At 31.6% G+C, this 13,721-nt stretch overlaps 2 protein-coding genes across 6 annotated transcripts in view; one reads left to right on the top strand and one right to left on the bottom strand.

The window, feature by feature from the left end:
- Positions 1-6,606, bottom strand: part of LOC142328994 (uncharacterized) — a 96,261-nt gene extending 89,655 nt beyond the window's left edge. The window contains exon 1 of the mRNA XM_075373225.1: positions 6,535-6,606. Within this exon, the coding sequence (XP_075229340.1) occupies positions 6,535-6,549 (15 nt within the window). The 5' untranslated portion in view covers positions 6,550-6,606. The remainder of the gene's footprint in view (positions 1-6,534) is intronic.
- Positions 1-13,721, top strand: part of LOC142328996 (uncharacterized) — a 123,356-nt gene that overhangs the window by 97,849 nt on the left and 11,786 nt on the right. For all 5 annotated transcript variants that reach the window (XM_075373227.1, XM_075373229.1, XM_075373228.1 and 2 more), the window contains 2 exons: positions 2,022-2,146; positions 3,709-3,783. In XM_075373227.1, coding sequence (XP_075229342.1) covers positions 2,022-2,146; positions 3,709-3,783 — 200 coding nt within the window. The remainder of the gene's footprint in view (positions 1-2,021; positions 2,147-3,708; positions 3,784-13,721) is intronic.

Raw genomic sequence — 13,721 nt, 5'->3', positions numbered from 1 at the left:
CCGCTTAGAAGATTATAAAAATTTTCAGTACAGAAACTAATTTGGATATCAGTGAAGTAAACAAAAATAATAAAGAAATTTATTACCTAGAGAAGTATTACATGCATTAATTTTAAAGTTAAATGTAAACTGATAACTACCAAACAGTTTTGATTACAATGTGTATAGACTGGCAAGACTATACATTAAATAGATTTATTTCAATTAACAGTCCATTCTGTCTGTCACTGGACATGGCTAGATGCTTTATTTTTGACAAACCTCCACCAAATTATTTTAACATAAGTATTTTTTAAGTATTTTTAGTGGTGCTATAGGAGAATGTTAAAAATCAGATGGGTGGATAAAGTGACAAATGAAGAGGTATTGCGGCAAATAGATGAAGAAATAAGCATTTGGAAAAATATAGTTAAAAGAAGAGACAGACTTATAGGCCACATACTAAGGCATCCTGGAATAGTCGCTTTAATATTGGAAGGACAGGTAGAAGGGAAAAATTGTGTAGGCAGGCCACGTTTGGAGTATGTAAAACAAATTGTTGGGGATGTAGGATGTAGAGGGTATACTGAAATGAAACGACTAGCACTAGATAGGGAATCTTGGAGAGCTGCATCAAACCAGTCAAATGACTGAAGACAAAAAAAAAAAAAGTATTTTTTAAAATTAAACTGATATTGTTGTCAGTAACAATGAAAGCATTATCTAGGTGAGTGTCATAATTTTGTGCATGTACTTATGCATACATACACATGTATGTGCACATACTAATATATTATTATTATTATTATTATTATACTTTTACGGCCAACATGGGACCACTTAAGTCAATTTTAGTTGGATCTTTCCTGAGAAAAGCGTGTTATTTTACTCTTTCGAGCTGCCCAGTATTTCTTCATCCGTTCAGATCTTGCTTTCTTTTCTTCATCCGTAAACACCCTCTTCGTTGTATTTTGTCGTTTGTCTGTCTTTTGTTTAAATCTAATGCTTTTATCTTTTAGCTTTGTAATTTTTCCAGTTTTATTCTGTAGGTCAGTCAGGGAAATTCCCAATTCTTTCATATCTTCTCTAATTTCTTTGATCCATCCTACTTCTAGCTTTTGGAACCAGAGCTTTTCAATGATATTTCTTGACAGTCTTGTTTCTGGTGTCCTTATGAGATGACCAAAGAAAGAGATTCTTTTTTTCCGCATAGTATCAGTAACAGGCTCTATTTCTCGATACACCACCTCATTTGGCACAATCCACCATTGGCCTTCTTTTTGGTGTTTTTTATTGATACACGTTCTGACAATTCTCCTCTCTATTTTCAGAATTTTTTCAATTCGGTTTTTCTGAGTGATTTTGAATATATAATACTAATATATATATATATATATATATAATAAGTTGTCTTACCCTCTGACTTTACAGAAAACATTAAAAGAAAAAACAATTTTTCCTTCAAAAAAGAAAACAACTAGTATTAAACAAGTCAGAATTGTTTCTCCTTTTAATGTATTCTGTAAAATGTATCGCTATTATCCTTATAGAGGAATGTGTATCTACAAACTGAAAGATAAAATATATGAATTATATATTTATTTTATATGAAATATAACTCACCATATTAATTTCAAAAAATGGATTTTCGCAGGATCCTGCATCTTCAGTTGATATTGAAATCTATAATTACATTCTACTTATATAATTCTGTGAAAATCCAATCTACGAAATTAATATGGTAAGTTTAACTTTTCTAATTACTGTGTTTTGGTAGTTTATATTTCATATAATATAAAATATTATTAACACAATGATCAATATGTTAATGAATTATTTGAATTTTCAAAAAAAAAGAAAAGAAAATATATATATATATTGGCCAGAGTTAATATTGTTTATTTATTTATAAAATAATATTATACAGAGCATCACATGGTGTAGTATGTTAATAAAATTATATTTTATTATGAGCTAATATTTAGAAAACTTTTTAATGATTCATATCACTAACCATAATTTTTCACTTTTTTCTATTTTAGCTGATTTTAGTTAGTTGTGGTTTGCTGGAAGTGTTCAGTATTCCAACACAAACTACAACCATAGGTCCTCAAACTACAACTGATATAAATGCCACAAATTCTTCTTTACTTTTAAATGATACCAGGTAAAAGATATATTTTTAAAAAATAAAATTTAGTTTTAACATTTTAACCTTTAAATGCACAGATCGACACAATAACTGGAACCGGAAAGGAAAATAATATTTCATTTAATATTTTCATGCTAAATCAGAATATACCTTCCAAACTACTCTATCACATCACGTTTTTAAGTTATCATCCCCCAAATTTACATCACGCCATTAAAACTGTAGTATATAAAGCCATAAACTTGTTAGTATTGGTTTAGTGAATGTTTTTATTAATGTCTGTTTCCTATGTGATTAATGAAGTCTACATGTTACCGTAAAAATAGAGTTCAATATCATTTTAAATGTACATAGTCAAACCAGTGAGGCATTCCATAAGGTTAAATTTCCTTGTGTATAACTTTTTTCTTTTTCCTGTTTAGCCTCTGGTAATTATCTTTCAGATAATACTTCAGATGATGAATGAGGATGATATGTCTGAGTGTAATTGAAGTATAGTCTTGTACAGTCTCAGTTCAACCATTCCTGAGATGTGTGGTTAATTGAAACCCAACCACCAATGCACACTGGTATCCACACTCTAGTATTCAAATCCATGTAAAAATAACTGACTTTACTAGGACTTGAACGCTGGAATTCTCAACTTCCCAAATCGGCCGATTTGGGAAGACGCGTTCACCTCTAGAACAACCAGGTGGGTTCCTTCAGTGTGACTTAAACTACATATTCTTAACCCTATAACTTGTTTGTGTTTTTTGTGGTGAATGTTTTACCGTATATTTAGTCAAAGAATTGTAACTGCTCATAATTGAGATAATAAATTTTAGTGAGGTGAAACTTTTTTCAAATTGAGAACATTTTCGGGAATTGTACATTGTAACTTGATGTAAAATATTCAAATTATATGACAGCATTTTAGCGTGCATATTAAAGTTAAAGAATTGTATTAACTATTTATAAGTGACTTTATACTTATCAGTTTGTATAATTTCACTAAAATCTTTTCTTTGATATTTACAATATCAATAGAATTTGCAATTGTAAAAATTCTCCAAATATTTTTTTTATGTTTACCGAAAATTCATCATGAAAAATTAAAATAAAGCCAATATCAAAAATTGCTTATAAATTTTATTTTGATTGTTCTTTGGGAGATCAAGGTAAAAATTAGGCTCCATACAGCATTATTAGATGCTTTAAATTAGCCCGATGGTAACCAGAAAAAAATGACATTTTCCTTTTGGTATCAATGATTTGGCGAGATGCAACAATTGCTACTTTCCTAAACAAATATGACTAGTTTTACTTCAAAAAATAAAAAATCCGTATTCTGTACTGAGATTTTCCATCATTTTACTCCTAAATTAATTAAGTTTATCTTATGTAGGGGATCCTTATGAGTTGAGTTCGTGGGGTAAATAATTTTCAGAAGTATCTTATATCTCATATTAGATTGCCAACACTAACATTGTTTGCGGTCCTTAAGGACAAACAGAATAAAAATACTTCTTGTAGTATGCATGTTTTTTGAAATGCTATATTATGAAATTCTATTTTTATTTTCTTTTTCAATCCAGTGATGAATTACCAGACGTTTTAGCAGATGATGGTGAAGTTGATGTGCTGATTATCAATTTACATGACATTATGGAGTAAGTTTATTAATTTTGTTTTAAATTTTAATTAATTATTGTGCATTATTTTATTAATAGACCGGTTTTATTAATATCTGAGCTGTTTGTCTTTTAATGATGTTTATATGTGTTTTAGGAGAATTATGCAATATTACATAACTATAATAATGTAGTTATAAAACTATAATGTTAATTTTACAGTAATTCTACTTGTGAATGATATGATTTTTAAGTATTCTGTGAAAGTTAACTTTAAAAATTTAATCAAAGCAATGTAAGTATTCATGAATTATGATTTAGTTGCAGAAAATTACATTCCTTCATCTAACAATTTATCTAGTTATATTGCTACAGCTGCAACATTCTGTAACTTTTAATTAGTTTTTTAAAAAAGCAATGAAGTAGATTGTACTACAGTTTTCATGAAAGAAAAAGTTTGTATTTAAAGAATGTAATTTAGTTGGTAGGACAGAATTGAATTTTATACAAAATTAAACTTAATTATTTGTTTCATTATTCTTTAAATTTATTTAAATAAAACATGTAGATTATGGAAAATTACATATAAAATTTACTCATTTTTTGCCTGCTTTGATGGTGGTGAATTTTCAGCAATCCATAATTTCACAGATAGGATTATATTTTAAAAAGGTAGGGTTTAAGTACATTTAAGAACAGAATTTTATCTGAAGTTTAAAAAGTTTTTTTATTTTTCTGATGGTTCATTTTAATATGGCAGTCATTTTCTTTTTTGAGTTGTTACTTTTGTTCTCAGTAAAAAAAGGATTTTTTTTATACTAAATGATATTTGCTAACAACAATATTTCAGTATGTTCTTAATTTCAATTAATGAAGGAATGTACAGTTGTGAAGGAAAGAAGAATTTCTATTGAAACTGCTGGCAACTTAAGTTTTTCTGTTAGAAAATAAATTTCTTAATTTCCTCTCTGTTAGTGAAGAATACATTTACTTCACGTTGCTCTGCAGTAAAACAGTAACTCAAATGGGGCCTATAAGGTAATAGTATACAAGTACATCCAAATTATCATTTTAAAGCAGCGTTTAAGTAAAAGATTCACCTGTTCCACATTTAATATATTACAACAAATAAAATATTTGTTCAATAGAATTATTGTTTTTTTTTGGCCTGAGAACACGATATAAATCAAACCCAGTAGTTAATATTTTCCAGTCTCAAGCTGATTATTCGTAACTCAGGGTCATTAATCTTCTTTTTTTTTTATTCTTTTTTTTATTTTAAGAATGGCCTTCTCACTCCCCTCATAGCCATCTGCAACCTTCATGAATCTTTTAAGCACCCCCAAGGCAACTACTGGTCTTCGCTGTTAAGCATAACATAATCACCTTGAAGTGCTGTAACAGTAGTCTCTGCCCACCCTATCTTGCTCCTCTCCCAGGAGCTTACCTGTCGGGGTCCCTCCCGCTTCATTGAAACATGCTGACCTCTTCTTCCAGATTGCCAGCATGTTTCTCCGCTGAAGGGCTACCCTTCCTGCCCTAGCCTATCAGATCCAGGATACGCTTTGCGCACTCTCCCCACACATTTTCAGCATACCTCGAGGGTCCCCTATACCATAATCAAGGAGCCCTGACCCCCCACTCTTGTGTGTGGATGGCCAGAACACTCTAGCCATAGGGGCTAACTCCCTTGTCCTGCATGGCACCACGTTTCATCCCTTTGTCACTATATATTTTTTTTTTTTTTTTTACAAAAACACAGGTAGGTGTCTTCAACCCTCCTTAGACACTCAAGAGTCCACCTCCATTTGGAACTACTTTTTGACTCTGCCTGTTCTTTGCTGCTGCGGTACATCCAGGTGTCTTTACCCAAGGCCGTAGTTAACCCCTCACGTGACTGCCTCTTCATCCAATATATGGGCCTTTTTCTTAATATTGCCTACATGTTTCCATACCCAATAACATAACAAGTAATTGACTTAATCTAATACACGTAAATAAATGTAGATGAACATAAAAAAAATACAATGTTGAGTGATTTCTTAACACTTACATAGTTTGGTGACACTTGTTATGATACAATGAATTAAAGTAATTTTCAATTCTGTGATCAACCATTCTGTCTTAACCTAAAACAGTGATATAAACGTAATACAGCTTAATTTTAATAATAAATTACACAACAATATCCTATACTAACAGGACTTTTAATTCCACATTGTTACATTTGCCTGGTTGTGGCCACATATTTTTATTTCCTATCCGTATTATGTAGCAAAACTAGCAAAAATTATTATATAAATAATATGGCTTAATACTGACAGTGATGCCACAACAATGTAATTTACGACTGGGACTTCTAAGTCCCTCACTGTTGTGTCTCTTGATACCTTATCCAGTAGTTTATGACAACATACATATTTTAAATATGTATGTCCCCAGTGTTGAGGTTAATCTTAGCTTTCCGGCTCAACCGGGCATCTCCACCCTATACCAGACCATCTACAACCTGTACCTTGTTTTATGAATCTTAAGCCTAACAATAATATATGAACAATTACATGATAATTAAAAGTTTATTCTAACTCCGCCATGACTGTGTAATGAGGATCGGGCACTGACCTCCTTTTCCCCTTGTTCTTCCTGTGAAGTTGTGTTGTCTATCCTTGATGCCCTGTTGTCACATAGTCCTAAACCTGATTCCTAGCCTAATACATTTTACATTAAGCCTAACGTATTTTTTTTTAGGGTCATTAAACTATCACAAGCTAATTTAATTTAAGTACTCACCGGTAATATAAGCATTTAAATCCAGATGATCTACTTAAACCTTTTAAACCTGCATACTACAGCATCACAGATCTGCAAACATAATGAATGCCTTGAAAAGATAGCCTCTCATTTAACTTATTTTTAATAAAGATAAAAAATTTGGTTCTTTAGTCGTTCTTTGTTATTTATCTGTCAATATGTAATGTGAAAAACAGGGAAGCCTACTGAAATCAGATGAAATTATGCGTATTATGTACAGAAATTACACGTTAATTTTGAGTTATTATTTATTATTCATTATGTTTGGCATAGATACATTAATAAATATCATTTAGTTTTCATTTTCTTTTGTTGCTTTTTAATCAGTTGTCCATTAGCGGGAGGCACATTAAAACCACTAGTTTCTCTTCTCTAATTCTTCATCTCTTAAAACAAATTTATCTCTTTTCCCTATTTTCTACCCCTTTCTTCCCTCTGTCTTTCTTAGGGTTTTTTCCATCTTCCTCTTTCCTAAATTCTTCCTTAGCTGTTCTTCAATTTTGCACCCTTAGACGTGCTTAAACCAACTTAGATATTTTCATTAGATTCTTTCATTCCAATCACACATCATAATTAATTTGATTAATTAAATATCAACATAACTGAATGCAGATTTGCATAGCAGTGTGGTTGCATCTCAGCCTTTCATCCAAAGTACTCGAGTTTAAATCCCAGTCATGCATGGCATTTTTCAAATTCTACAAAATTTCTGTTTCATATTCCTATACATAAGCTTTGAGCTTATATGGTGAATTAATCATTAAAAAAAAGAAGATATATATATATATATATATATATATATATATAAATACATCTTTTGTTAAAGAGATTTATTAAACTTGATAAATACTTCTTAATAGTTAGAGAACTGCCTTAAAAAAGAAGAGTAATTTTAGTTTAGGTTAAATTTTATCATACATAACCCAAGTAATTTTTTTCATATTCATAATGTCTTCTTTTTTTTTATAGCAGTCAAGATAATTTGAATTCAACTGCTGGAAAAAATACTACTCAGCCAAAATATTTCAAGTTATTTAGATTCATAAATTTTTATTAAAAAAGAAAAAAATATATAAAAATACGTTTTCAACATAATGTAATTATTATAAATAACTATTACCAGTGAGCAGTTTTATATAAATTACTTTAAAACCTTAATAATTAATATTAGTGAAAAATACATTCTATTTTAAATTATAATATTTTAATAAAAATACTACCAGAGAATTAATTTAAAAAAATAAAAACTCTATTTATTGACATCAGTTTAAGTATAATTAGCAGTTTTAGATTGTATGGATCATTTGGTATACAAAATTAATAAAAATGTAAGGTAAAGCTTGTTTTGAACAGGCAGTGAGATTTTATGGAATCATAAAATTATTCAAAAACTGGTGATAATATATGTAGCCGTTTAAATGTTGATTGTGCCTTATTAAATGTTTTTCTCATTTTTTCTGGTACATATCTTTGTCAATAAGTTTTTACATTTTTAATTTATGCCTTTTACATAATTTGAGTGGAAAAAATAATTTTATAAACTGGAAGTAATTTTTTTTCAAAACACTCTTAAACTCAATTAAATGAAGAAGATTTGTGGTTTTAAAAGTTGTACAGAAATATTTTTGTTCTTATTAATCTTTGACTGAAATAATATATAATTGAAAACTGCTTTTTTGTATTCTTTTTTTTAAGATAGACTATTTCTCTCTAATCGTTTTGGAGTATTGTAAATACATTGCAGACTAGCCCGTAGAATAGATGTTTCAAGTAATTAGACCTATAACCACAGATATAACTTACAAAATTTGAAAATTCTAAATAGCAAATCAATTTTACAGTGTAGGCAGAAACTTAGTACGAGGTGATAAGGTATCTAGAAGAACAAACCAGTTCTAATGTTATGCATATTGTGGTCTAATAATGATGCATACAATGAAATACACATTTTTAAAAAGTGAAGATCTGATTTGATTAAATAAGAGCAGACTATCAGCAACTGAAATGAGGGTCAACCGATCTGGATTAAAATAATTATGGATGACTTGAATAAAACATTTTAAAAAAACGTACAGAGCTAAAAAGTCACTGCATGGCATAAAGGATTAGTCTGAATTGGTTATAGTGATACAGCCATGTTGAAAGGATGTCGGCTAACAACTGGCACTGAGTAATGAAAATTGATGGAAAGAAGAGAGTTAGCAGATTAAGAGCAGGACGAATAAATATTGGCAAGAGAAGATATGTTTGGTATGATGGTACTACGGTAGAGATTGAGAGGGATCACTAACAGCAAGACCTTGGAGGTTGGGGCTATTTCAAAATGATGATGAATTAAGAATAGTCTAAATTTAATCGAGGGAAAAACCCAAGAGCTAGGAAGTTTTATTAAAAACAGATAAACTATTCATGAATGATTTCTCAGACTCTAGAGTAGCTCTATAGATCATCCGGACTAAAGATATCCAAAAATAATGGCCTATATTTAGAAAACCAGTCATTAGCATAGTGAATTATTTAATTCATTTAAATGCTGGTTAATTAAATTCACTGATTTAAAAATGAATAATATATATATATATAAACAGAGATTGCCACTTTGCCGATCTCCGTGACAGAATGGTAGGGTTTCGGCTATTCATTTGGGGTCCCGAGTTCAAATCCCAGTCAGACATGACATTTTTCATATGCTACAAAATTTCATTTCCACATACAAAATTCTCTGTAAGTTTCTGCGGTGAATCAAATTCATCAAAAAAAAAAACTCTTGCGCAAGAGGCCAACTTTTAGTATCCAATGCCCACACTATTTTAGAGTTAAAAACGCACTGATTTTAAGAGTACAACACACTACATACTTTGATTAATAGTTAGACCCTGCCACAAGCATTAAGTTTAAACTCGCTCACCATAGTGATTCACTGCATAAGTGCATATGAAAAATATACCAATAGTAAGTCATGGTGTATTAAAAGTCTTAAATTTTCTGTTGTCGATCTTAAATTGAGCGAAATTCAAGAACAACTCGACTAATCTTCATCAAATTTTCACATACACAACTTCAGATACACTACTACAGCAAATCTAGATTTCAATGAAATTGAAATCAAGTAGTTTTGGAAATTTTTAAGCCACAAATTTTACACATAGGCCTACGACTACATATATATATATATATATATATATATATATAAACAGGATGTCTGGGATAAACGTATTTGAAAGTAATAGTCTATATTTAGAAAACCAGTCATCTCAATCTCTTAAACCTAGGCTAAATCGACAGGTAATATCCAAATAAGTTACGTGTGTTCAAGGCATGTATGAACTGAATGAAATATCGATCCTTCCACATCCAAGTCTATTGGTCAGCGAGATGTGACTTTATAAGAGTCTCAAAGCTGATTTCACAAATTGGAAATCATTCAAGACTGTGGATCATATGTTCGTTGCACTCACTGCCAGTCCTGGAAAGTCAATTAGGCGGGCTACTTATGAAATGCAAATTCCTCTTTCCACAGTTCATGACATTGTTCATAAGCGGCTCTGTTTGTGAGCATACGAGTTAATGCTCTTAATTAAACTAAAATTACCATCATCTATGTTATCGGTTTACTCCAGAGGTAATGCATCGGGTGGAAAACAATCCTAATTATTTTGATACGTTGTTATTTAGTGATGAGGTAACCTTTCATACGTGTAGAAAAGTTAACAGACACAACTGTCGAATTTGGAGTAATGAAAACCTCCATCCAATAATCAAAAATGAAAGGGACACACCAAAAGTTTATGTCTGGTTAGGACTGCACAAAAATGGTGTCATTGGTACATATTTCTTTCATGGAGCTCACTGTGACAGGACACAAGTACCTTGGTACGCTTGAGAACTTTGCTGTTCATCAGATTCCTGCAGGCTTCAGTTTCCGACAAGATGGTGCTCTACCAGACTTTCATCGAGTTACCACCATATTCTTGAACAACACTTTTCCCGGATATTGAATTGGATGAGGAGGTCCAACTGCATGGCAACCTAGATCTCCAGATATCACTGCTTTGGACTTTTTTGCTTTGAACAATTTTTCATATTGTTGAAGCTGTTGGTCTAATAACACCGCAGATGATCCTAACACCTGACAAGAGTTAAATTATCATTGTGTTTAATAAAAAAAATTATTAAATTATATTAACCGGTTCTCTTAAAATAAGCTGTTACTTTTGAACACCTTTAGCCTGGACACTGTTTATTTATTATCACTTATTCACTCACTCTTGCACACATACGCACACCTCACACTGATTGTTTATTAATAGAATAACCAAACTCTAAAGTCATTGAACTTGACCTAAATTTTATGAAGTACAAGGAAGAAGAGTACGCAATGTCAAGCGGTCAGGTGTGATGCGAGTGTGAGAACATACTTGACTGTAAAATGAAAATGGCTTTTAAGCGGTTGCTTGTAATCAACTATTCATGAATGAAGAAGTACTAAAAAATACTATCTTTAATCTTTAGACAGTCGTCTGAATAACTTTTGCTATTTAAATTAGGTAGACCTAAACAATACTAGCATTCAAAGTCGCCATAATCAATAAAAAAAATCCCTTCATACAGGTCTGTAAATAAAATTTGACTAGTATTTTTGGCAGCCAAAGCGGCAACACTGTAAAGTTACTAGTAAACATATGGTTATATGAACAGCTGATGTATATTAGTCATTAATATTTTTAGTTTATCGTTGCCACGTGAGACCTAAACAAACTTTTCGTGAAACGAGTTTTTGTTGCGCTTTACAAAAACGAGCGATATTAATTACGAGCAACGTTGTGCGATCAATTTTTGTGTTAAAATCGGTGAGAATGCTACTGAAATTTTTTCAAAATTGAAAAGGGCGTATGGAGATGACGGTTTATCACGAGCCCAAGCTTTTAGGCGGTTGAAAGCATTTTCAGACGGAACGGAATCTGTTGCGGATGAATCAGAGACTTGATACAATACCACCAGCGATTAACTGTCAGAATGATCGCAGAAAAATTGAATTAAAACACAGTCCATCAAATTTTGGCAAACGAATCGTTATGAAAAATATTTGTGCAAAATCGGTCCCAAAAGCCTAACTGTTGAACAGAAAAACAACAGGATGGAAGTGTGCCGCTGCTCTCTTCTAGGGCGAATTGAAACCGATCCTGATTTTCTAAAAAACTGTTATTAGTGGTGATAATCTTGGATATTTGAGTACGACCCGGAAACAAAACGCCAGAGCAAGGAGTGGCACACATCAAACTCACCGCGTCCCAGAAAAGCAAAAAGAGCGCATCAAAACTACGCTAATTCTTTTTATTCTATAATAATGGCATCGTCCGTAAGAAGTTTTTTCCTGCAAGGCGGACTGTAAATCAATATGTTTACCGAGAAATTCTTGAAAGATTGTGGAAATGTGTGGCCCGCGTGAGACCGGCCAGCAAAGACGATTGGTTGCTAGATCGTGACAATGCACCTTGTCACACTGCACTCTCAATTAATGAGTTTTTGGCAAAGAAAAACATTCCTGTAGTACTGTTGAGCCAAACCATCTGCGTGTGCGACCGTGTCGTTACTAGCCTAACCGAAAACAACATGCTCATTTCTTTCGGCTGACACCTGTAGTTCGGCTAATGCGAACTGCTAAACTAAGATTAATCAAAATTAAATAATTTTTTATACGCGTCATTATCCTGTAATTTAGAAATAATTATAACGAATTTGTTAATTAATGTATTTAGTTTGAATTTATATAATTAAAATCAAAGTAAAATCTTATAATACGATAATTTATCTATAGCGTAAATTATAAATAATATTTTAATTCCAATTTATCCAGTAAAATGCGAAATTTTTAATAAAATTCGATATATTTAAAAGCGTATTTTCTGCTAATTGATTACAAGTATTATGAAGTGTTCGATAAATTTTATTATAATAGTAGTAAAAATGGATATTTTACTGTACTTGCCCTACAATGAAAACGTTAAAAAAGTGTTACTGTTTTATCTACCGCTTAACTATTAGCACAACGTTTACGATCAAGGTATAATAAAGAACTGTTAATCAAGGCGTACTTTATACAAGTCATCGGTTAGTTTTTCAAGTACCTTCTCTTTTTCACTCAAGCGACTCGTTCTCGCTCATGTCATACGGCATACGGTTATTCATTATTCCTCTCGGAGTCAGAATCTGTCTCGAATAAGATGACAAACGATTCAACGAAGTTTTCGATCTCGCTTTATTCGATAAGTACTCGTCTTTAATTTATTTTACGTCGTCGCAATTCCTTATCCGGTCTTTTTGACCCGTGCTAGCAATCTTTTCTTCGGTTAGCGTTTGAACTTGAGGAGAACTACAAGTTGTATTTCTGCTAGCGACATAGCTTTTAACATCAGCTCGTATGAGTTCGATCGGCTTCACGTCCAGATAACATGTCGGCGGTGTTAAGATATCACGACCCTTCTCTTGAACAACTTCATCAAGAATATCGCTGAAATATCTAGATTTGTGGGGTTTTATCTAACAATTTTAGTAATTATTAGGATCATTTTTGTATCCGCCCTTATGTATTGGAATTATGACAGAGCTTTATAATCGCTTTGGACAGACTCCTGTTGCCCCGTTAAGAATAAAGAGAAAGACTAGTGTATCAGATATTTTGTCTGTTAACAGCAGATAATTTAATCAAGCCCAGGGACCTTTCTTAATTTAAGGGATTTTACTACTCTAAACTTAAAATTTTAATACTGTTTTTCTCTTTTGTGTGTAGGCGTAAAATCATTGAAGACATACTTGCATTTTCGGAATGGAATAATGTTTTATGGCGGTTTTGGAGGGTTTCATTACAATATATATTATTAATATATTATATTATTATTTTGCATTTATATTAATTACTATTATATTATATTATATTTAAGAGTATTATTATGTTCATGTCGTCACAAATCGCTTATTTAACGGCTGATTTTCGAAATAGAAGATTCTGAAGTTCAAATCCTGGTAAAAGTTACTTGCTTTTACGCAGATTTGAATACTAGGCGGTGGATACTGGAGTGCTTTGGCGGTTGGGGTTGATTAACCGCACGTCTCAGGCACAGTCTGGCCGAGTTTATACATAACTACATCTCGTTTACATGTCACGC

Source organism: Lycorma delicatula, chromosome 8 (genome assembly GCF_047948215.1).
Source record: "Lycorma delicatula isolate Av1 chromosome 8, ASM4794821v1, whole genome shotgun sequence".
Lineage (NCBI taxonomy): Eukaryota > Metazoa > Arthropoda > Insecta > Hemiptera > Fulgoridae > Lycorma > Lycorma delicatula.
The sequence above is the reverse complement of the archived record's forward strand: the minus strand, read 5'-3'. Positions and strand labels throughout refer to the sequence as shown.